Source organism: Tarenaya hassleriana, unplaced genomic scaffold (assembly GCF_000463585.1).
Source record: "Tarenaya hassleriana unplaced genomic scaffold, ASM46358v1 Cleome22, whole genome shotgun sequence".
NCBI classification, from domain to species: domain Eukaryota; kingdom Viridiplantae; phylum Streptophyta; class Magnoliopsida; order Brassicales; family Cleomaceae; genus Tarenaya; species Tarenaya hassleriana.
The window spans coordinates 2,203,702-2,230,153 of NW_010965541.1; the positions used below are offsets into that span (position 1 = coordinate 2,203,702).

The 26,452-nt window shown below is 37.5% G+C and overlaps 1 protein-coding gene and 1 pseudogene across 1 annotated transcript; one reads left to right on the forward strand and one right to left on the reverse strand.

Annotated features, from left to right (window-relative positions):
• Positions 1-189: 189 nt before the first annotated feature.
• Positions 190-9,585, forward strand: LOC104815158 (annotated as a pseudogene).
• A 1,102-nt stretch (positions 9,586-10,687) lies between these two features.
• On the reverse strand, positions 10,688-12,380 carry LOC104815104 (probable receptor-like protein kinase At5g20050). The gene has a single exon (XM_010543421.2). The coding sequence runs from the start codon at positions 12,316-12,318 to the stop codon at positions 10,972-10,974; it is 1,347 nt and encodes a 448-aa protein (XP_010541723.1). The 5' UTR covers positions 12,319-12,380; the 3' UTR covers positions 10,688-10,971.
• Positions 12,381-26,452: the final 14,072 nt, after the last annotated feature.

Consider the following 26,452-nt stretch of genomic DNA (forward strand, 5'->3'; position numbering starts at 1 on the left):
CGAAGTCGGTCATTTGAGTAAAATTCCCTACTCAACATCAATTGTCCCAAAAAGAAGAAGAAGCGTCGCTCATGAGATGTCAGATTGAAGAGACCAAGAAAAATCTTCATCTTCTTGGAAGTGGAACTGGTAAGTTGGATCATCTACTTGGACAGGGAAGGAGTGCACGAGATCAATCGGGGCTTGGATATGCGGGAAAGGAGCAATATCACCCAACATTTGTGTCTGGAGGAAATTTTGAATGAGAAGTACCTGACTTGGTACAAAGTACTTTTGGCACTGTCAGAAATACTCCACGAGTCAAAGTGGATCTACGAACCTCTCAAGAGCAAAAAGAGTGCAGAAGATGCTATTATTGTGGGAAGAGAGGACATATTCAAAGGAATTGCTATTATCTACGACAGAAAAGGAACTCTAATTGGTACGTTCATTCGAACTTGAATCACTCTTATATGTCTCATCCTTCGAAGAATCTTAGGTGGATTCGTAAAACCGATGTGTCATGCAATGTTGCATGTACGTCTGGGCATACGAGTGGAGACGGTGTCTGGTATTTGGACAGCGGATGTTCAAGGCATATGACAGGTTGTCAAGAGCTGTTGACAAATTGTGAAGTAGTACTCAGAAGTGGCAGTGTCACGTTTGGAGATGGAAAACAAGGAAAGATTATTGGCAAAGGTACTCTTGAGTGTGATGATTTCCTCAAATTGACAGATGTCAAAGTAGTTCAGGGATCAAAGGCTAACTTGATCAGCATAAGTCAACTATGTGATAATGGCATGAAGGTGAAATTTACAAAGGATGCATGTTTTGTGACCAATGCGGATAACAAGTGTGTTTTAACTGGGCAAAGGACATCAAGCAATTGCTACATATGGGTTGACAACCAGATTTTTAGAAACTCTCTCAAGGTCCTAAGACATGCGCCCAGAATTGAGCAATCGAATGCTCAGGTATGGTTTTGAATTTATGCTTATACATAGGGGGAGAAATGGCTCGAAAGGTGTATGATTGAAGATGCTAAGCGAATATGCATGGTTGAAATCGTTGAGTACGATATCGAGGAGCAAAGTGGATGAATGTGTGTTCAAGTATAAGTGTGCATAAGCATAAAGTTAAAAAAGGGGAGAATGTTAATGCAAAGAAAGAACACCAAGAGAAGATTCAGCATCTAGAAGATCTCAAGAGAAAAGGAAACATGCCATTGAAGAAAAATGGAAAGATCAAATAAAAGGAATAAAGTTCAAGAAAAAGGAAAAGAAGATATTGAGCAAAATATTGTAAACAAGAAGAGGAGCTATGCATAAATACAAGACTTGGGAGATACAGAAAGGTATCCCAGCAGAACAGAAAAAGAGAGAAAAGAGCAAACGAGCTGGAGAATCATAGGTGTGGGAAACACGGGTGAGTGATACTTGAGAGAGAGTGAAGTGCATCTGAGGGGGAGTCTTCAAAAACAGGCGAACCGCTCAAAGGGTTTAGACGAGTCTAGGGTTACACGGGGTGTGCGAGGCACACATAGTGTATGGGCTGATAGAATTCATGTTGTAAGGGGGAACAAACTCAGAGGGAGTTGTGTTCTTGGGATGGATTAGACTCGAACGAAAAAGAGTTGTAATTCATGTTCTTTACAAATGAATAGAATCAGTTGGGAAGTTTTTGAAAGCAATATCGTGTGAGTTTTACTTTTTCAATATATATCTCATCTTTTGTAAAGAACTGTTTTGTAGCAAAAGTGTAGTAGATGAACCGAACTTGTATTTTTTTTTTGATGAAATGTTTAATCTATTTTTTCAAAAATGGGTTATGTTAATAGGTGAACGTTCCGTCTCCGTAGTGGTTTTATTCCTTTTTAGGTTTTCATGTAAATCTTTATCTCATTTACTTTTATTAATTTTTTATCGTTTGTTTATAGTCATTTCGAATTATTTTCGTTGCTGTGAAACTCCGACAATAGTAAAACTAACTACATTTGGGATTTGGTATTTTTGTTACGAAGATTTGGTATATGCATATTAAAAATACAATGCAAGGTAGATATAGCCGGGTCCATAACAAAATAAATCATCGAAACACAATTAATACAATCATTACAAGAAACATCCGAAATTACGACAGAAAAATCCGTTGTAAATATATATATAAAAATCTTCGCAATTAACAATTTGCAACGGAACAAATTCCGTCAGTATGCCCTATCGCAAACGTTTTTTGTTCGTTAATGTGTCGCAAATATAAACAATGAGTAGTTCATATAGAATCGAATTCTCGATTGATCAAAATCAACGTTTTACGAAAGAAAGTGTCGGATAATTCCGTCGTAAATTGTGAAGAATACGACAACACTGTCAGACCGTCGTCGCAACGAGCGACAATTATTCTGTCAGTATACTGTCGCAATTGTCGACAATGTTCTGTCGGTGACTATCGCACGTTCCGACAAAAAAATCGTTGTAGGTTCTGACAACCAAAATATGTCGTAAGTCTATCGCAATGTGCGACGAAAACTGTTTGTTGCATCTACGGTAGGAGTTTCCGTCGCAACAAATCCGAAAATGAAAAAAAAAATAGTTGTCATCACTATTGTGACCACTTTGACGTCTGGATCGGGGTTGACCAACTTTTGGTTTGCTAGACCTGAACCTAACTCACTCTGGCAGATCGATCCTTGGTGCGGAATTCGATCCGAAATTGGTCCGGAGCTAACTAACTGTAGTCAGATCCGGACGAAAACTTCTAATGGATTTTTTCAACGGATTTCCAACGGATAGCAGTTGGAAATATTATAACGGATTTCTAACGGAATTCCTACAGATGTGTAACGGATAGGTCCGTTAGAAGTTCGTTGGAAATTTCCAACGACATATCAACGAATATCAGCGTTGGACATTTCCCATGCAAATTCCGACGGGCATCCGTAGGAAATAACGTTCGACAATTTCTGACCGTTGTAAAACGCGACAAACATTACAACGGACATCCGTTGGAAGTTTTAACGGTCGAGAAAATTCAACGGATTTCTAACAAATGTCCGTTGGAATGTTTGTCTATTTAAGCCATCCGACCATTTTTCTGCCAAACACTTTCTAAATCATTCTTCTACTATCCTTACACCAAAAATTCTCCCAAAAATGGCTTCTTCAACAAATCCGAATATTCGTTCATTTCGGCAGTGGATATATGAAAGAGTTGATCCGATTACAAAAGAGGCAATGCAAGAATTCATTGCCGGTTTGGAACAATTTATGAATTTTGCTTACATGCAGCCGTTGTGCCAAGAACGTGGAAAAATGTTATGTCCATGTATAAGTTGTCGCAATTTTAAATATCGCAGTCAAGAAGATGTTTGTGAACATCTATTTCCAAGGGGATTTGTGGAAGACTATTACATTTGGCGATTTCATGGAGAAGAGGTTCGGACAATCACAATAACGGGACAACATGTGTCGGCCGAGCAGATGTATGATGTAGATGAAGCTGTTATAAGAAATCCTTATGTTGAAATGGTGACATATGTTTTTCCTGGGGTATTGGTTGATCAAAACGACTTTTCGACGTGTTGCATATGGCAAATCATCCTATCTGTGAAGGATGTAAAAAAGGTCAGTCTCGTTTATCTCTCGCATCAAGATTGATGAGTATGAAAACGGATTACAATGTCACTGAAAGTTGCACGAATTCATTTTGTCAAACATTGCGTGAGTATTTACCTGAAAATAACGAAGCTCCAAAATCGTATTATGATACGAAGGCTATGTTGAAGAATTTGGGAATGCCTTATGAAAATATTGATGTTTGCAAAAATGGTTGTATGCTCTATTGGGGTGAAGAAAAATAATTGGTTAAGTGTAAATTCTGTGGGGCTAACAGATATCGTCTGAGTAAAAATGTACGGAGACAAACTCTGTATAAAAAGATGTTCTATATGCCGGTATCGTACAAATTGAAGCATTTGTATGAATCGCAACAAACGGCTTCGCATATGAGATGACATGCCTCGCATTCTGCCGTTGATGGAGAAATGCAACATCCATCGGATGCTTTGGCGTGGAAAAACTTCAACATGGTATTTCCTCAATTTGCTGCTGAGCCTAGGAATGTGTATCTTTGTTTGTGCACTGATGGATTTAGTCCGTACGGACAGTCTGACATGCAATATTCATTATGGCCTGTTATACTTTCTCCGTACAACTTACCACCTAAGATGTGCATGAAAAGAGAATTTATGTTTTTAACATTGTTGATTCTTGGCCAGAACATCCGAAGAAGAGTTTTGATGTGTATTTACAGCCGCTCATTAAGGAGTTGAAGGATTTGTGGGACATTGGAGTCCTTGCTTACGACGTTAGTGTGAAACAAAATTTTACACTTAGAGGGGTTCTTCTTTGGACGATCAGTGATTTTCCAGCGTATGGAATGTTATCGGGATGGAGCACACATGGAAGACTTGCATGTCCGTTTTGCATGGAGGAAACCGAAGCGTTTCAGTTGAGACAGAGAAAGTCGTGCTGGTTTGACTGTCATCGCAGATTTCTTCCAATGAATCATCCATTCAGACAAAATCGTACGCTTTTTACCAAAGGTAAAATCGTAACAGAGGAAAGACCTGTTATGCAAACCGGAGAGCAAATTTATTCTGAGCGAATAAATAGTGGATATTTGGATGATTTGCAAGCTTCTGTGCAATGTGGAGGTAATTTTTGGCATAAGAAGTGCAAATGATTTGGTGATTGGCATAACTTGAAAGATATATGCAAGAGAAAAGAGTTGGAGTTGACACGTGATGATCACGCACCAGTGCCGATATTCATACTCACAAGACCAGGTAAAACGATCTTGTTTAAATGGTTAAAAGAAGAGGTTAAATTCCCTGATGGATATGCATCGAAATTGGCGCGATGCGTTGATACTAATTCATTAAAGCTTATGGGAATGAAGAGTCATGATTGCCATGTATTCATGTAAAGACTCATTCCCATTGCATTTGCGGAGCTATTGAAACCCATTGTCCACAGAGCGTTATGCGGTATCAGCACATTCTTCCGAGATATATGTGCAAGATCTCTGAGAAGAAGTAACCTAGAGGTTTTGAAAGGCAACATCCCTGAGATACTTTGCGCCTTGAAAAAGGTATTTCCACCTTCATTTTTTTATGTGATGGAATATTTACCTATTCATTTACCAGATGAGGCGATATACGTGGTCCAGTACAGCTTAGATGGATGTATTCATTTGAACAATTTTTTTTCCATCTCAAGAAGAAGGCAAAAAACAAAGCAGCAGTAGAAGGATCTATCGTCAAACAGTATTTGTTAGAGGAGATCTCCTATTTCAGTTCTTTCTATTTTGAATCTCATATTCAGATGAAAAAAAATGAGGTCTACCAACGAAGACGATAGAAGTTAACTTTACTAATATGATTCATGTTTCGGACTTATTCCTGAAAGTTTTCAATCTACTGGACGACTCGGCGGCAAGTCTGAAGAATATTGGTTAACTGTACAAGAGTACAATCACATCGCCACATATATATTGTTGAACTGTGAAGAACTTAAGCCATACGAAAGGTACACATTTTGAATCTCAAATGACTTCATAATGAATTAATTATACATGTATATTTTTTCTAATAACATATTTTTAAGACTTTTTGACGAGGATGTCTTGGCAACATATCCTAATATAAGTGGAGAGGAATTTGAAGGAATGAAGGAACAACATTATGCATCTTGGTTTCGAGACTATGTAAGTACTATATATATATGTATGTGTTTTTATTGTTCATCATATAATTAATATCCTGATGAAGTAATTAATTTAATATATATCCATATCGATTTTATGCGCAGATCCAGTCATGCACTGATAGAATTCCGGCATGGATAAGAGATTTATCACATGGACCTGGGAGAAAAATCATTTGATGGTCGATAATGTTCACCCGAGGATACATGTTTCACACTTACGATCATGGAAAACATAAATCCACGTTCAACTACGGAGTTTGTATAAAAAGTGGGTCATCTGAAGATCCTGATTTCTTTGGAGTTCTTCGACAGATTTTCCAACTCCAGTATCCAGGATTAGTCGGATTAAAAACAATCTATCCAGATGTGATTGGTTTGATACAACGTCGGGACGCGACTCACGGAAAAATCGATGGGGAGGTGTTGATATAAATCCGAAACATTCATATGCAAAGTATGATCCTTTTATACTTTCGGATCAGGCAGACCAAGTATGCTTCATTCTATATCCGAAACATTCTGCGAAATCGGTGAAACAACGATGGAAAGATAAATGGTCGGTTGTTTTGAAGATTAACCCACGAAGGCTAATCGTGGATTCGTCGAAAACACAGGATCTCGATGAGCCAATGCAAGAGCAACTCGAAAATCCGGTTCTTCCTATCCAACTAGATGATTACGACGATACACTTGCACTTCCTGACATAGACGACGAGTTACTTGATGATTCGTCAAACGTACAAGACGATATTGACGAATTCGTTTCGGACCATGATACAACTCCGAATGATGAAAGTGATGAAGATTCTATGTAGACTTGTTTCTTTTTATTGTTTTCATATTTATTTGTATTTTGAAGAATTTTCTTTGTATTTTGAAGCATTTTATTTTTTTAAAAAAAAATTTAAATTCCAATGGACATCCGATGGAATTTAATCGTGGAAATCGAATGGTCACCAGTATTCCAACGGATGCCCGTTGAAACTTTCCAACGGACGCCCGTTGTAATTGGTGAAACATTAAATCCGTTCCACGCACCTGGTGATCCATGCATTTTCCAACAGATGTCCGTTAGAATACGGATTTTCAACGGGCATCCGTTGGAATTACTGAAACATTAAATCCGTTTGATGCACCTAGCGTCTATCGCGACAATCCAGGCAGTTTCCAACGGATACCCATTGGAAATCCGTATTTTAACGGGCATCCATTGGAAAATGTCAGAGGAAATTAAATGCGCGCACAGAATTCCCAACGGATGCCCATTGGAAATCCGTTGGAAATGTCGATTATATAATCCGAGCGCCCCCACTCTTCATCCTCACTCAAAGTCGGCAAAAAAAAAACACTTAAAAAAACATCAAAAAATAATAATAAAAAAATCACAAAAAATGGTAATATGTTTGTTATTTTTTAAATTGAATATTTGTTTTTGTTTTATTTTAAATATTACTAACTATTGTTTTTTTTTTCAATTTCGTAGGTGATTTCCTGGTGGATTGTTGGCGGGTTCTTCTGGAGTACCGCCACCACCTTCTCGTCTTCCGGATCCGCCGGACGCACCGCCGCTATTCCCAGAGATTGAAATAACTCTGGAGGAGGTAGATGAGATTTTAAACTCCTTCGATACTCGCGAGGTCCGTTGATTGATCCCCAACTTGACGGGGCATTATGATAATTTTTTTAATTAATTTATTTAAATAATTATTTTAATTATATTATTAACTAATATTAATAACAAAATGTGATTATTAGGTTCAGGGTTAACAATAAAAAGTTGAGGAAAAAATTTACGACAATAATAACGCCTAATTCTCCTCAACTCTACTACTGTTGGACGGTGGTACCGGACTATCTAAAACGTTCTTGGTGGCACTCATTCATCGTAAGTTTTTTAAAAAAAAATTCAGTTAAATAGAAAAATTTATTACTACCTCTAATTTTCTTGTATAAAGCAATCTTTTCGGTGGAAAAAAAAAGTACACCGATAAAGTTTACAAAGAGTTCAACCAGCTTGACATGCAACAATTGAAACAAATGATGAACAATGTCAAACGTCGTCATCATCTGCATGGAATGCCACCGGAGTGGGCAATAAATGACTTCTACCAACAGCTTCTTATGCATTGGAATTCGGAACATTTCAAGAATAAGAGTTCCAAGGCGAAATCGTCTGGCCCAAAAAATCGAGGGTGATGGTCCTCATCGTCATACCTCCGGTTAGGGGTGTAAAATGGGCGGGTCGGGCCGGGTTCGGGCCGGGTTCAATTCGGGTCTAGAATTTTTTGGGTCGGGCCAGTCCGCCCATTTATTTTTCGGGTCTAGGATCGATGGCCCGGAGCCCGGCCCTATAGGGCTTCGGGCGGGTTCGTGCCGAGCTTCGAGTTTTTTTATCAAATAAAAATATTTTTTTCTACGATAATAATAATAATGTAAAATATTAAAAAAAGCAAACATAGTATAAAAAAGACAATTATATGATGTAATTAATTTGAAACATATAGAAAAAAAATCAATATATTCATATGTAAATAAAGGTTTAAAATATATATATTTAAAAGTTTCTACGTTTTCAAAAATATAAATTGATATATATATATATATGATGTAATATGATTAAAAAAATAAAAGTTTTCATCACTTTAAAAAGTGTTAATTGGATCCAAGATAAAGTTTCGTCATTTGGTTAAAATATACACATATATAAATATAGAACATGTGTTTGTTTATGTGCATCGAAGAACAAAATCCAAACTAGTAGTACGAAACAAAACCAATATAGAGTAAAAAAAATATAAAACAAAAAAATTTAATCAAATAGCAAGTGTTAGGTTTGATTTAGTAAAAAAAAATACAAAAAATGATTATCAAATGATGTAATATGGTTAAAAAGAAGTTAAGATAATCATAGAGAGGTAAAACTTTGGCTTAGAAAAAAGGGTTAGAAAAAAATAAATGGGCTTCAAGCCCGGCCCGAGACCCGACTGGTCCGCAGCCCATTTAGCCCGAGGCCCGAAAGCCCAAAATTTAATGAGCCTATATTTTTTAGGCCCATATCTTTATTATTTTCGGGCGGGTTCGGGGCGGATTTCGGGCTCTGGACTTAATTGACATCCCTACCTCCGGTGCTAAATCATTCAAGAAGCGACAAAAAGATATGATATTATTTAAAACTTAATTTTTAATTTATTTTTTTAATTTGAATTTTTATTGCGTTAATAATTTTATTATAATATATATATATTAGGAGACAGAAATGGAGAGAATGCCGTCAATTGTAGAGTTGGTCGTTCGGACACACAAAAAGTCTGATGGATCATATGTCGATCCCCGTGCTGAACGCATTATAAGCACGGTGACTCAGAGACTTATCCAACTCTCGCAAAATATTGGGCGACTCAGCGGGTTCTTCATCCGGTCTCTCTGCAACAGATCAAGATCGTTGCTATATGTGGAGGTAAAAATTTTAATAATTTCTTTTATAAATATTAAATTTTAGTATTTTAAATTTATTTTAAATATTTTATACATTTTTCAGTCGCTCTCTCCAAATAAGGGGCGCATCTATGGATTGGGAGAATTGCAAAGATATTTGTTTGATGATTTCGGTGCTGCAATTCTTCTCGGCATGCAGAATGATCTCAAACAACAACGGCAGATCGAGACACTCGAACAACAACTTGCGGCGACGATGCAACAAGTGAGTAACCTCGAACAAATTGTTGAGCGTATACAAGGTGATCGCCCACTCCACAATACGTCGCCGAGTTCGGGAGCAGAAACGACGACATGTAATCTCGGGACCAGTGAAGACAAAAAAACCCGTAGTGCCAATTAATTTTAATTTTCTGTAATATTTGAACAATTTTTTTATTTTAATATTTTAATTTTAATTTTGTTTATTATATATTATATATATATTTTTAAATATATAATTTTATTAATTAATATATATAATATATAAATATATATATAATATTAATAAAAAATATATAATAAATATTTTAAAATAAAATAAATTATTATTTTATTTTTAAATATGTATTTTATTTTTTTATTAATTTTTTTTCCTTTCTCAATGAACATTCCAACGGGTATCTGTTGGAACCACCTATAAATTCCAACGGATGTCAGGCACAAACAGCGTTGCAAATGTCCAACGCACTATTCCAATGTATATCCGTTATAATTTTCCAACGTATAGTCGTTGTAAATACCGTTGTAACATTCCGACGATGATTCCAACGGTATTTCCAATGGATATCTATGGCTAATGTCGTTGGAAATCCGTTAGAAATTTTGCCATGAATAGCCGTTGGAATTCCGTTGGAATTATACCACGGAAAAATCCGTTGGAAATCCGCGGATTGTTACATTGGAATTCCGTTTGGAAATTGCCACGGATTTCCAACGGAATCGATTTTCCAACGACGTTTTTCCAACGGATTTTTGGTATTTTCCAACGAATTTGGCGGTTGGAATTTCGGATATTTTTGTAGTGAAGATCGTCCTTTATTCTGTGACCTTTCTCATGGCTTGATCCGCTGACGATTGATATCGATTTTGGTTATAATTTTTGGAAAATTATGAGCTAATAGAATACAAATAATATTAAAAATTGATAAAATGGGTTAATTGGGTAAATAAACATAACCCAATTAAACAACCCAAATATAATTCTTATTGGGTTGGGTTGAATTCACTCACTTAACTCATTTCATTTCCACAAGACATTACATAAATTATACTTGTGAAAAAAAGATTAGTCCAAAATGGATTTTTATTGAATAAAACTCTTTATGTGTTCGTCTTGTAAGCTTTCATCAAATGCTAATTGAATTAACATATCAATCTTGTAAGAGAAAAAGATAAATAAACATGTATATACATGATTCCAAAATATTTGTCTGAAGATAACCAAATACAAATAAACATGTATCTACCACAACATTTTTCCGGTGTTTAAAGACCTCGATGATTCGGAATACAATTTGAAATGTGTTCGTCTTCATGGTATTGTTATTGCTTAATATATAGAACGATCTTTATACAAGAATTACATTAATCAGAACATGAATACTATATATATACACATATATATATTATAACTGAAAATAGAAAATATCCGTATATCCAACTGTGGCTCGAATCTTTAGATCTGTCCTTGAAGCTTGTGAATGAAACATATATATATATATATAATGGAGTTTGTCCTTCACAAGGGCTAACGAGCCGAGATGGGAGATATAGAGTAAGAGCAAATGGATGGTAGACGGAAATGTGATCTCACCCTCCGAATTTCCAACGGAGGAATATTCTTTACCCTTCGGATCGTCGTCGCGGTTTCATCGTCGGCCAAAAAATCGACTACAACCATATCGAAATCCGGCGGATTTGGCACCGGAACCCTATCTTCAAGCATCTCAACCACATTTCCCATGCTCGGCCTGCGTTTGGGATTCTCGTGTATACACCAAGTGGCAATATTCACCAGCTTCGTCGCCTGCCGTTCGTTCACTTCCCCGGCTTCTCTCAGCCGTTGATCTACGATCTCCATGATCTTCCCTTCTCTCATCTTCTCCTTCACTATTCTTGGGAAATACACTAACTTCTTCTTCTTCTCCTCTTTCTCATCCGCAATCTCTATCCTGCTAATGCTTCTCCGCCCTCCGATCATCTCGAGTAACACGATCCCGAAGCTATAAACGTCTGATTTCTCCGAGATTCCTTGCTGCAGGAGCCACTCGGGGGCTAAGTACCCTCGGGTGCCTCGAATGTTTGTAATGACCTTGCTCTCGTCTTTTGTAACAACTGCACGGTATTTCTCATCGAGGAGAATGTTTTCGGGTTTGACGTCGAGATGCAATATCTTGGACCGACAATCATGGTGAAGATAAGCAAGAGCCTTTGCTACATCTATAGCAACTTGACGCCTTTGGTCCCAAGACAACCATCCACCATCTACCGGACAAGGGAGCTGCGTGTTTTTCCCCGGGAAAATCCAGATATCGAGTGAAGAATTCGGGATATACTCGTAAATGAGGAACCTCGGATGTTCAGGAAGAGAATCAGAGCAATACCCGAGAAGCCGGACGAGATTCTTGTGCTGCACGGAAGCTACGGCGGCGACCTCGGATCTGAATTCTCTTTCACCCTTCTCGGCTTCTCCTTCGATTCTCTTCACAGCAACTTGAATTCCATCTCTTAGAACGCCTTTGAACACCGATCCCGACCCGCCTTTCCCGATCCGAATCCGGAACCCATCAGTGGCTTCTTCGAGATCTTCGAGCTTGAATTTGGTGGGAACTCCGGCGACTTTTCTCAAGAAACTGTACTCTATTCGAAGCTCTCTCCCTTCGGACACGAATCTCGACTCCAAGATCTTCCTCTGTTTATTGTACCGATTTCGGATCAGAAGAAAACAGATCACCGCGAGGATCAACGACACGTCCACGCCAACGATGAGGAAGAAAGGTTTCGAGAGTTTCAGACAGATTCTGGCGAGGATGATGACGATGAGAAGGACTAAGATTGAGACGATCCCGATTATGCTGGCTTTCTTGTCTTCCATTAGAGCTTCTCTTTCATCTTTGTCCTAATGAACATCTGCGAGACAAACACAAACTTCCTTCCCTTTTTTTTCCTTAAGATTAGGTGAATGGATTTTTTTATTATTATTCTTTTGTGTGTGATTTTTTGACTTTGACTTTTTGAAATTAGAGATATTTTTTTAATAGTATATTTATAATTGGTTTATTATCTAACTTATGAAAAATAATTATCATTGGGACGTTAATCTAAGGATGTTTTTTTAAAAAAAAAATTATTTCCATCTTCAGAAACTTTTTAATTAGTGAAATAGACAATGATTATTATCAAAATGGTATTGTTTATTTTGGCCAATATATTTAACTAATAAATATGAGTCATCCATTTTTTATTATTGTATTATCTGAGTGATACCTTTATATTGATTTACATCGATCCTGTTAGAACAAACCGAAAAGCATAATATTATAAGATCATTTTAGTAAAACATTTTGGGCTAATTTCGTTATCAAATGGTCAAAGAAAAGCAGCCACGGACGCCACAAGTTGGCAATGCAACTAAACTTTTTTTTAATATATTTGGTGTGAAAACTTCAATTGAATGTTGGGTCCCAATCACACGGTTCATGCAGCCAATGGAATCATGCTCTTTCAAGTCTGATTTTTTTTTTCCCTGTATTCATAAAAATATCTTTTTGTAGCTATAAAAAAATATATTTTTCAGGTGGAGCAAAATGCCAACCTTTTTTATATGTAGGTCTAATAATTGAAAATTGGATTCTTGTACTTGACACTGCTGGAATAAATTATTCGATAGTTGAATTAAAAAAATTTTAAAAATAAATATCATTTACCAAAATGAATATAAATGAAATATAATTCGGTTTTAGATAAGAGGACCAGTGGTCTAGTGGTAGAATAGTACTCTGCCATGGTACAGACCCGGGTTCGATTCCTTGCAATTTTAATTTTACTATTTTTTATTTTAAGATTTTGGGATTTACTTAGCCCGTCATTTATGTGTGGGCCTTCCCGGCCCCAAACGGCTTATTATCGTGCATTTTTTGGGCGTTTCCGCTAGGTCCACGTGGCACTTAGCATTCTCACCCCATTTCTCCAATTGTTTATCGTCTATTTTTCCACCAACTTTTTTTTTTTGATGAAGTTGATTTGTATTACTCTAATCGAAAATTTACATCCAGTCAATGACTGTATACAAAAGGAACCCATGAGCAAAAGGTAAAATTAGAAACAAGCTATCAAAAGCTATCGAAGGATAGAAGTGCAACCATTATGGAGGTCTCGAGTACCGAGTGAGGTAGTACCAATCAGCTAGCAAGGTGGAGCTAGTAGCTGTTGGATTACACTTGACAGAGAGGAGGACGTTGCGCATGATACGATCGACTTTCCGACGCAGATGCAGTGCAGTATGGCTTGTGCCTCGGAATATTCTATGATTTCTTTCCTTCCATATTTCATATACTGAAATCTGAAGTAATAGCTTGGCAATTGTATTTCTTCCCCTCGACAAATCATTTGTCGGGTTGTTAAACCACTCCATCATCTCCAACATATTCCGTGGAGCACTAGGCCAGCAAACCTCCGCAAAGTGTATCCAAATACTGGAGGTAAAGCTGCACTCAAAGAATAAATGGTGGTGAGATTCAACCGCCGATATACACAACCTGCAATTTGTGTCCGAGGTAACGCCCCATCGTTGGAGTCGGTCTTTCGTCGGTAAGCGTTGTTGTACTGCTTGCCAAAGGAGAATGGCATATCTTGGGACTGTAGTTGAGAACCAAACAATGGAATGCCAAGGAACTGATTCCTGACGTATTCTGATCTGATTCCATGTCTTTGAGGAAGAGAAGTAGGGCCTGTAGTCATCCATTTTGTACTTCCATAGAGCTTGGTCAGGAGGATGGGTAGCTAGTGGAGGTTGGATGGATGATATATGAACCATCATCTGTTGGATTCTATCATTTCGAGCTCCCGGAAATGTCCAAGAACCATCGATTGCAGCTTCACTTACAGTGGCCGACGATGGCAGCCTTAGGTTGCGTGGGCCATTCACACCAACAAAATCAATCAGGGTGCCTAGATCTGTCCATGGATCATGCCAAAACAAGGTTGTCTCACCATTGCCAATCTGAAACTTTAGCATTTGCTTCGCCAAATCCTTTATGCTTAACAGCTTTCGGAAATTCCAAGAAAACCGCGGTGAGGGTTCAGTGTTCCAGAAGCCTTTCCGCTTGAGGATGTTCTCCTTTGTCCATGCTACCCATAGTGACCCAGATTTTGATAATAAGAGCCAGATTAGCTTGAGGCGGAAGACTAGGTTAAAGTCTGTTATCTTACGGAGACCCAATCCGCCTTCTCTTTTAGGTTGGCAGCATGAATCCCATGATATCCTGCTTGCTCGGTATCCATCAGCATTTGCACCCCATAAAAATCCAGAACACAAGCTATCCACCTGTTTCGTGAAGAATTTAGGCAACAAGAACATCATACCCCACGCGTTAACTAATCCGTAAATGACTGTGGCCACTAGTTGGATTCTTCCTGCGTATGATAAAAATCTTGTTGTCCAGGAACTGAACTTCGCTTTTATGCGATCAAGGAGAGGCTGATAATCTGATTTACTCAGCCTGATAGAGCTGAGTGGGACTCCTAAATAGCGTACAGGTAGAGCACCTTGATTAAACCCGACGGATCTGCAGAATTCCAACTTTTCAGCCTCAGACATCCCACCAAGAAATAATTCTGTCTTCTCCATGTTCAGACTTAAGCCAGAATATTTGCTGAATGTTTCCAGTATATTTTTCACCTCCATTAACGAACCGTAATCCCCAGCAGTGAATATCATTAAGTCATCAGCAAACGCTAGGTGGGTGACCATCGGAGTTCGACATTTGGGGTGCAGGCGGAATTTATGTTGTGTTGCACTACAGTTTAACATTCTTGAGAGTATTTCCATCGAGAGAATGAACAAGTAAGGGGAAATTGGGTCACCTTGCCGGAGACCACGCCTTCCCTTAAAGAAGCCCGCTAGCTCACCGTTGACAGCAATGGAAAATTTTGGAGTTTCCATGCACACTTTAATCCAACCGATAAAGACAGGAGGTAGGCTTAAAGCGTGTAGAATTCTGATCACAAACTCCCAACTAACTGTGTCAAACGCTTTCCTTAAATCAATCTTCAACATAGCTCTCTTAGATGCCTTTGGCTGATTATATTCTCGAACCAACTCGATAGCTAACATAACGTTTTCAAGCATAAGCCTCCCTTCCAAGAATGCCCCCTGATTCGGAGAGATGATGGACCTTAGCACGTTTTTTAGCTTTCTGGCAAGTATTGTCGAAATCAGCTTGTAGAGGGTGTTACAACAACTGATCGGGCGGAAATCCTTTAGCGCTATAGCTCCTGGTTTCTTAGGCACGAGGGTAATGATCGTCGAGTTAGTTTGCCCCAACAACGTCCCTGTGCGAAAGAATTCCTGTACAGCTCCAATGAGATCGTTACCAGTCACTGCCCAGGTGGAAACAAAAAATTCCTTCGGGAATCCATCTGGCCCGGGGGCCTTATTGTTCCCCATTCCCCATAGTACTTTCTGAATCTCCTCTGGGCTTGGGATTCTTAGAAGATCGCTGGTCTCATCCTCCGTGCATCTGTATGTCACTAATTGTCGGATCTGATCGTTTGAGGGGGGGCTGATGTTGTTGTCCCTGCGCCCAATCAAGCCTGTAAAATATTCAACCGCATGCTGTTTGATTTCGTCAGGAGAGGATAACCTGTTCCCCACCTGATCCTCCATGAAATGTATATGATTCAGACTTTTCCTGGCTTGTGCCACCTTATGGAAGTATCCAGTGTTTCTGTCACCTTTCGCCAGCCAATTAATCCGCGATTTCTGTCTGAAGAAGGTTTCCTCAGCAGCAACCAAGGTGATCCATTTCTCCCTCGCTCTCTGTTCATCGGAGATCAGAACTGTAGTGGGAGCAGAGAACAACTTAATCTGAGCTTCCTTGAGGATTTCAGCCGCTTCTTTTACCCTTTGTGATAAGTCACTGAAGTGTTTCTTGTTCATCTCTCGCAGCACTGGTTTTAGCCTTTGAAGCGTTTTACACATTCGAAACTGCCACGAGCCCTCCCAAATCGTAGTGTCCCAGTTGTCTCGTATAATCTGCAGGAAATCAGGGTGTAGAGTGACATGTTGAAAGAATTTAAATGGCCTATTTACCATACACCGAAGGGTTGGCATGTGTAGCAGACAGGAAGCGTGATCCGAAAGCCCCGGTTCCGCAAATTCAATAAAGGCATCAGCATACACCTCCATCCATTTGTCATTACACAAAGCTCTATCAAGTTTTACTGCAAGTGGTTGAGAGACGTTCTTATTACACCATGTAAAATAAAAGCCTCTATATGGGATGTCAAAGAGACCAGCAGAGGAGACACAATCTGCAAATTCTAGCATTCCTTGACCCTGTGACTGATTTCCTGGGTAATCTGAACGCTCCGAATGCTTGAGAACTTGGTTAAAATCCCCTGCAACAATCCATGGAGAGACAGTTAGAGGTTGGTAGCTAGCTAACATGACCAATTCTTCCCAAAGGGCTTTCCTCTCAAGTGCAGAGTTGCTGGCGTATACAACAGTTGCTGTAAATCCCGTCTGCTTGTCCGGGTAGTAAATACCAATTGTGACAGCTTGCCGAGTAGAACTATACACCGTTACACTGGTATTCTGATCACAGATAATCCATATCCTCCCCGATCTATCCTCACTGTAGTTACACATGCACCTCCATCCTTGCGGAATAGCTTGCCGAATTCTTTCAGCATTTGTTTCATGAATGTGAGTCTCTAACAAGCCTCCTATGCGAAACTTGCCTTCCAAAATCCATTTACGCAAAAAACTTTGTTTCTGACGGCCATTTAGGCCTCTCACATTCCAGACAAAAAACATGGGTTCCTGATTGAAGCTAGTTAACTCTCGTGGCCTTGCGGCCACGGCTCTTCAATTTCTGTTTCCCCAGGCCCGATTTCTTGTTAGGGGAAATTTCCACTCGACCTTCAGCCGTTAGTTTTGAACTTTCTGCCTGAGTTCCCACGCTCATGACTTAATTTCTGTTCCCCCAGGCCCGATTTCTTGTTAGGGGAAATTTCCACTCGACCTTCAGCCGTTAGTTTTGAACTTTCTGCCTGAGTTCCCACGCTCATGACTTCCTGGGTCTTGGAGACTGGCGTAGACGCAACAACGACTTTATCTCTAGTAGGCAGGATCTGTGTCTGGGCTAGCGCTTCCTCAGATTCATGTCCAGGTCGTTGCTCCTTCGTGGTATCATGTTGATTCTGTTCTGCAGTGTTTTGCAACTCTGTTTTTTGGGTGCTGACATCTGGAGGAGGTTGTTCTGGCGCTTCTTCTTCGACGGGAATTGAAGGCGCAGCTGGTTCGACAGGCCTAACCTTGAGTGTATTCATGGCGGCATGGTGTTGATTGGGGCAGTGTTTTACATTGTGCCCTATTTCTCGACAGATGTTACACAGGGGTGGGATCCAGTCATACGCAACATCGACTCGGAGTTCCTTCCCATCTAGTGCAGTCACGTAGACTCGATCAGGCAGTGGGTATCGGAGCTGAACATCGATATACACCCGTGCAACTGAGACATTGTCTTTAGCAGCAGTGGCTTGATCAAGATACAACGGTCTCCCAACTCCGGTAGCAATGCGAGTGATGCTGTCTGAATTGTATAGAGAGTGTGGCAGATTTCTGAAGGAAACCCATGTTGAAATTGATGTTAGCGGGGGTTTATCATGGCTGTGATGTGGATTCCATGATGACACAAACATCGGACACTGGCCAATATGCCAGAATTTACGGGTGAGAATGTGCATCCGGATGGCTTCATTGGGCACTTTAAACAGGAACGTGCCGTTACCGATGTCCTGAACGCGGATTCTGCAAGATCCCTTGGACCATAAGCCGTTGGCGACGCCAATGACCCGACCCATGGGCGGAGGTAATCCATAAAATTGGCCAATCAAGAACTCTTTCCATTCGTCAATTGTCTGAGATACTGATTCCTCCGGAATGGTAATGAGCGGCATCCCTGAGACATGGGTACCCGGCGTTCCTATACACTGTAGGTGTCGCTTTTCCGGGAAAAGAACCTTGCTCCATGTTTTACCTTGCTGGGGCCGCTGAATGGGGACTACCTGCGGATTCACACGTTGTCCCGAAGCTTCAGCTTCGGCAGGAGGCAGAGAGTGATCAGGCTCAATGGAACCTGAGGGGGGGAGAGAGGGGTTATTGGAGGCAAGGGGCCCTGATTGAGAGGAGGCACTGCCCAAACCCGTAGTCACCTGAACTTTGCCAGCTTGACCCGTAGGAGTCGGTTGTACTTTCTGAATAGAAGGATGGGGGTCAGAAGGACATCGGCGATGTGATGCGGTCTTCGGAGTAGAAGAGGAGGGGAGAGCGGCCACCGCAGAGGGAGGAGGCGGGCCTAGGATGCTGGGCGAAGGGGGGACCGAGGAAGATCTCAGTCGAGGAGGCATAGTCGTGTGTGGGGATTTGGTCAGTGGCTTGATTTTCCAGGTCCGCAGTGGGCCGACCAGGGGAATTTGGGAAACCGGCCGGCAATGGCCGACCGGTGTGGAGGGGATGCGGGGGAGATTGGTCGGATCCACACAATCTCGATGGCTAGGGTTGGTAAAGTTAGAGAGAGGGGAGAGTATTTTCTCTCTCTAACCCCACACCAAGTGAAAACTTGACCTTTCCACCAACTTTTTATGGTGTATTTTGGATGTTTCATGCCTTTTTTAAAACCTATAAAACAGGTCTTCTTTCCATTTTCAACACCAAAATAAAAAAAATAGCTTTCTACGAAGGAAAAAAAATACTAAATTCTTTGTGACCCAAACTCATGATTGAATTCGACGAGACGTCAGAATTTCACATTCTATTATTTCGGTGAGGTACATTCATCCGGTTATATTCTATTCAATCGTAGATAACGAACGAAAAATAGTTTTTTTTTAAGATATACGATAGGAATTCATATTAAATTATTTTAATTGTGTTTTAAAAATTATATTGATATAGTAATATTGTTCGCTTATAACTTTATATACCATTATCTTTAGAACATATTATTTGGGTATATATTTTGAAGGTTACTGATGTTGAAAAAAATGGTAAGAGTATCATTGCAAGTACGGTTTCTTTGTCATACCATATATGTGTATATTTGCCTTCTTTATATATATATATATATATACACACACATAAAATCATGTAATGCCCACACAGACGACAACTCAACTCCTCTTGTTCCCGGATCTTTTGGTTTTTACTACAGACACCCTTGCTTGCTATAAAGTCCATCAATTAATTCCAATCATATTTTAATTCTGTTATTTTTAATCTAAGATTTTGTTTGTTTATTTTATTAAAAACGATATGATTTCTTTTATCATTTCGGATTCTCATTAATCCTTGTTTGTGTGTACGCAACGCATTCGATCCAATTAATTTGACCTTTAAAGAAACTATACCAATTATTGTAAAATTAATTTGACTTTAGTCAAATTTAAAATTAAATTGGGTTCTTTTGCATTAAACTGAAAATATGGCCTATTAAAAGACATTCTTATTATAAAATCGGGAAAATATAAACGACCCGGTTATTAGATCGTTAACTATAACCGAAAACGGTATTTTAGGAAAATGGAGAAGGATGTATTTCTTATTGATCTATCTCTTGAAAGTGTACCAATGGAGGAACCTAAATAGCCTATTTATAGAAATTCCGAAGTTACTGTTCACGTATACGGTAGGTGTGAACAGTACCGTATATATGAACAGTAAGTCGGTATGAACAGTACGGTGGGCTCCACCATACACTGTTAGTAAAAACACATCTGCGTGTTTCGGTGCTGCCTCGTTAAAACCCTTATTAGTAAAATCTAATGGGATAAAACCTGATAAGGGAAAAAGAGTACAGCTACACGTTTCCCCTGAACAAGACATCAAAGATCTCGTAAATGACGCATCCCAATATTATGTACATGTTTCTTAAACACCATTGTCGGTTTGTCCATGCTACCCATAGTGATGATTGTATATATCTGACTTCAATCTTCTTATTCCTTTCAAGCTCCTGGGTGTATGCGAAGAACTTCGGGGGGATATGTTTTGTTCTAAAACTTTTGATGAACCTTTCCTTAGTCTGTGCAACACACGCAGCATTATCTTCAAAAAATATTGTTGGCGTCGTGTCGATAGGTATTCCACTAGCCTTTTGAATATGTTGAGATAGTGATCTCAATCATACTGATTCTCGGCTCGCCTCATATAACGTGATGACCTTGGTCTGATTAGCTAATGTAGCAACTAGAGTCTGCTTTTTTTTTTAGAATGCCAGGCTAATACAGTTCCATTGATTGGGAAGACATAGCCTGTTTGTGACCTGCCTTGATGTGGTCTGATAAATAACCTGCATCTGCAAAATCAATAATTTTTTTTTGTGTTTTTAGGGTAAAACAATCCAAGATCAATAGATCCATAAAGATAACAAAATATATGTTTAACCCCATTCCAATATCTTCGTATTGGGGCAGAACTAATTCTTACTAATAGACTGGTAGCGAATGATATATCCGGTCTAGCACAATTTGCAAGATAAATAAGAGTTCCTATTGCACTTAAATACGGTACTTCAGGACCAAGTATCTCTTCATTATCTTCGTGAAGACGAAATAGATCATTTTCAATGTCCAATGTTCCATTAACCATCGAGATACTTAGTGGATTTGTCTTATTCATATTGAATCGTTTTAGTATTCGTTTTGTATAATTAGATTGATGTAAAAATATTTCATCTTTCAAAAGTTATATCTGTAACCCAAGACAATACTTGATTTCTCCAAAATCTTTCATTTCAAAATTCCCCTTTTAAATAAGTGATCCTGGATTTCACGGGGAGTTCCAATAATATTTAAATCAACAATGTATACAATAATCACAAACCCAAATATCATCTTTTTGATAAATACATATGGTGATATATGATTGTATATCCATTTTTCAATAAATGCTCACTCAGGTGTTTATACCACATATGTCCTGATTGTTTTAGCCCATACAATGATCGTTGTAACTTGACAGCACAAAACTCTCGTGGTTTTGTTTTCAATGTTTCGGGCATTTTAAATCTTTCAGGGACTTTCATATAAATACTCTGTCAAGTGACCTATATAAATAAGTAGTAACAACATCCATGAGACGCATTTCTAAATTCTTTGAAACTGCAAGACTAGTTAGGTTTCGGAATGTAATACCATCCATAACAGGAGAATAAGTTTTCTAGTAATCTACTCCTTGTCTTTGGGAAAATCCTTGTGCTACAAGACGAGCTTTATATCTTATAATTTCATTGTGCTCATTTCTTTTCCGCACAAACACCCATTTACATCCAACAGGAGAAACTTCTTTCGATTTTAATAACAATATGTCCAAATATCTTTCGCTTATTAAGGAATCTAATTCAGGTTGTATTGCGTCTCTCCATTTATTTAATCTGGTCTCTTTTGACATTCCGAAATAGATATGGGTTCTGGATCCTCATTTTCATCAATTTCCTTTGATATATTATAAAAGAATATATCATCAATCTCTTTGATTTCTTTTCGATTCCCTAATGTACCATTACTGATATAATTTATTGAGATCTCACGATTTCCATTATCTGGATTTGTACCATCATCACAAGGTACTTCATTTCTTTGATTGGGAACGCGTTCTTCCGAATCGAGCATTTCATTTTTCTTGGGTCATTTGCTCTTTCGGGGGGTTTTGTCTTTAGAACCAATAGATCGTCCACGCTTCAGACGTGTTTGGAATCGTTTGTCGAATTTTCTTTCGTTTCTTCTTTCGGAATTTCAATCCGAGCATGAACATTTGCAGCATCTATATATGATCTTGTTACCCTAGTTGTATCTGCAAATGCATCAGGTAACTGATTTGCAACATTCTGCAAATGTATAATTCTTTAAACTTCTCGTTCTCGTTGTTTTGCTGTGGATCAAAGTGGAATAATGATGATGTACACCAATTGAGATCATTTCTATTTTCCACCATTCTATGATTTTTTCCCTTAATGGTGGGAATTCAATTTCATTAAAATGACAATCAGCAAAACGAGCCGTAAAAATATCTGCAGTTTGTGGCTCAAGATATCGTATAATAGATGACGAATCGTACTCAATATATATATTCCAAAAATTCAAGCCCGATTTTGACTTGTGATGGTCTATTTATTAATTTTTCTCTAGAATATGCATCACAAGAAAACACATCCGATTGAAAAATCTTTTAGTTTTTCAATGGGTAACCATGAGAGTTTTCGATAACTTTTCTCATCATAATGGCACCAAGATGACCCAATCGATCATGCCAAACTTTGAACGTATCAGTAAACTTCTGGTTTACTATGATATGTGATTCGATCATATTCATATTAGTATAATATAATCCCGATGATAGAGTTGGTAATTTTTCCAACACATACTTTTGTCCCGAATTGATTGAGGTGATATATAAGTACTCAGTATCATCCTCATTCATAGTTTCAATAAGATATCCATTTTGTCGGATATCTTTAAAACTCATTAAATTTTTTTGGGACTTTGAGGAAAATAATGCATCTTTTACTGTAAATTTCGTTCCTCCTAGCATAATAAAATCGGCTCTTCTGGAGCCTTCGATTATTTTTGCATTTACAGATATAGTAGTAACATTTCATTTGTTTATTTTCATATTCGAGAAATATTTTTTGTCTTTCACTATTGTATGTGTTGTAGCACTATCTGCCAAACATATATCTCCTCCTCGGTCCGCAATTTTAGCCATATTCGTTTTCTAAAAACACAACAACATGACAATCATTAAAATAGATATATTAATAATGCATAATATCATTACTAACTTATGAAGCAGAAATAGTGGTACAAAGCACAACAACATATCATGAAATTATTTATACATGAGAATGTATATGTAGATAAGATTGATTATAAGTATGCAAACATTTATATAGTTTTTTTATTCATAACCGGCTCCATCTTCAGGATGGGCAAAATCAACAGCGAGGTCCATATGGGCAAAGTCCTCAGCACCACTAGCATCATCATCATAATCACTCGTGACATGATTGGTCTCGATATCTTTCCCTTTTGTGTCTTTAATTGACTTCTGATAAAGTTCCACTAGGTGTTTAGCTGTGCGGCAAGTACGCGACCAATGTCCCATCATTCCATACCGGTAGCATGTACTTTCTTTCAGCCTCTTATTTGGATGTTCATGCGCTTACTTCCCCTTTATTATTGTTAAAATTATAATTTTGAGATGAGTTTTCTTTACCACCTCCTCTTATCCAACTTCGGCTAGCACCACGACCACATCCTCGACCTCGGCCTCGGCCTCTACCTCGAAAATAACCACGTCCTCGGCCATTATAAGACATAGCATTCTCTCCAGGGAATGATGTTTTTTGTGTAGCATTTGATTCATGGAATGACTTGTTTTCTATAGCATTCGCTTCCGGGAATGGTACAGATCTAGTCTGTCGTGATGCGTGATTTTTCATTAACATCTCATTATTTTGTTCAGCTAATATGAGACATGATAAAAGCTCTGAATATTTTGTATACCCTTTTTCTCGATATTGTTGTTGGAGTATAATATTCGAGGCATGCATACTAAAGAAAGTTTTCTCCAACATCTCATTTTCGGTAACTGTTTCTCCACATAATTTTAGAATCGAAGTGATTCGACACATTGCCGAGTTATATTCACTGATATTCTTGAAATCTTGAAATTGGAGGTGCATCCACTCATATTTTGTCTTGGGGAGGATCACCGTTTTTTGATGATCGAAACGGTCTTTTAATTTTAACCAAAGGTCTGCAGGATTTTTGATTGTCAAATATTCCTTTTTCAGATCATCATGAAGATGATGTCGCAGTAATATTAGTGCCTTTGCTTTATTCTCTTTTGATGCACTTTGTTCTTTAATGGTGGTACCAAGACCTTTTGATTCGAGATGCAGTTCTGCATCCAACTGCCATGATAAATAATTATTTCCCGATATGTCGAGGACCTCGAACTCGATATTTGTCATTCTTATCATTATGACTAAACAAAAAAATACGCCATACATTAGTTTTATTCATTACCATGAATAATACAACATAGTGAAATACATGATTACATATAAATTGCTATAATTAGTAACACATAAACGAGAGGTAGGACCGCAACGCAAATTGAAAACAAAAGTGGATCGAGATTTTTATCGAAGAAAATACTAAACGTTGCTGCTTAAATTGCTAAAATAAAGAGAATTTTGATGAAATTCATCTTGAAAGATTTTTTTTCGTGGGAGAAGAGAAGAGAATGAGATGATTTGGTGTGAGTTTTTGAGTGAATAGGTGAGTATATTTATAGGGTAAAATTTACTATTCCTAGCCGTTGGGGAGGAGCCAAATTTTGATTTTTTGATTTTTATTTTTTTAATTGTAGCCGTTGGAGAAATTTTTTCAAAAAAAATTTTATAAATGATTTAACCAATTTATATCATAAAACTATACATAAAATATTTATCAAAACGAATTGTTAAATTATTTTGTAAAATTAATTGATCATGCTATGTATATAGTTAATTAATTATCGAGGAAACAAATAATTTATAATTAATTTACCGATATATGAAAGAATTTATAAAACTTTATTTGTAAATTTTATTACTAACACATTTTTTTAGATTAAGTTCAAAAAAATTTCGTATAAATGACCATCAATAAATTTCTATTATATATAATAATTTTTTGCATGATGAATATTTATTAATTTATATAGATTAGATAACATAACTGTTTATATGTGGCGATATTACCGTCTGCAGAAGTAAAATAATTCAGGCGGCATTGCCGTCTATAAAGAATAAACACAATAGTCTATTAATAAGTAAGGTGGCATAGCCGTCCAATATTAACAATTAAAGCGGCATAGCCGTCTAATAACAAATAAATAATTAAGGCGGCAAAACCGTCCAAATTAATAATTAAGGCGGCACAGCCGTCCAATAACAAATACATATTTAAGATGGCATAACCGTCCAGATTAACAATTAAGGTGACATAACCGTCCATGAATAATAATCAAGGCGGCATAGCCGTCCATAAATTAATTATAAAGAATATCGGTATTTATATATAGTTTAGGGTTAATTCTACTCAAGTATCAATGAATACATGTATATATCATAAGAACGAAAATATTAATATTAAGGGAAAATGACATTTTCCTACACTAACTTTGCAAAATGTGACCTTTTCCTACACGAATTTTTAATTTGACAAAAAACTACACCAAATTATCAAATGTGCCAAATTGATACACGAACTACCCAATTTAACTGCAATTTCCTACACAATCCGAAAACGGTGTTAAGTGTCCGTTAACCGCTGACATGGCATGCCACGTGGCGGCTGACGTGGCACGCCACATAGATTTTTTGCCACATCAGCATGCCACGTCATATTTTTTAAAAAATTCCGAAAAATATGAAAAAAATCGATTTTTTTTAAATTTAAAATAAAATAAATAAATAGCAATATATATATATATATATATATATATTCATATATATTCATATCTATATACAAATAAAAATATAAATATATATACTCCTATATAAAAATATATAACTATATATATACAAAATAAAAAACATACACATATATATACAAACATCTATACAAATATATATATACATATACATACAAACAAATATATTTATATATACATATACATATATAAACACATATATATGTATATATATATATGCATATACATACATACATACAAAATAAAAAAAATCACACATATATATATACATATTCATATCCACATACAAATACAAATATAAACATAAATACTTCTATGTATATATATTTCTATATATATCAAATAAAAATATACACATATATACATGCATTTATACAAATATATATGCATATACATATATACAAGTATATTTATATATATACACATACATATATAAATACATATACATGTATATATATGTATT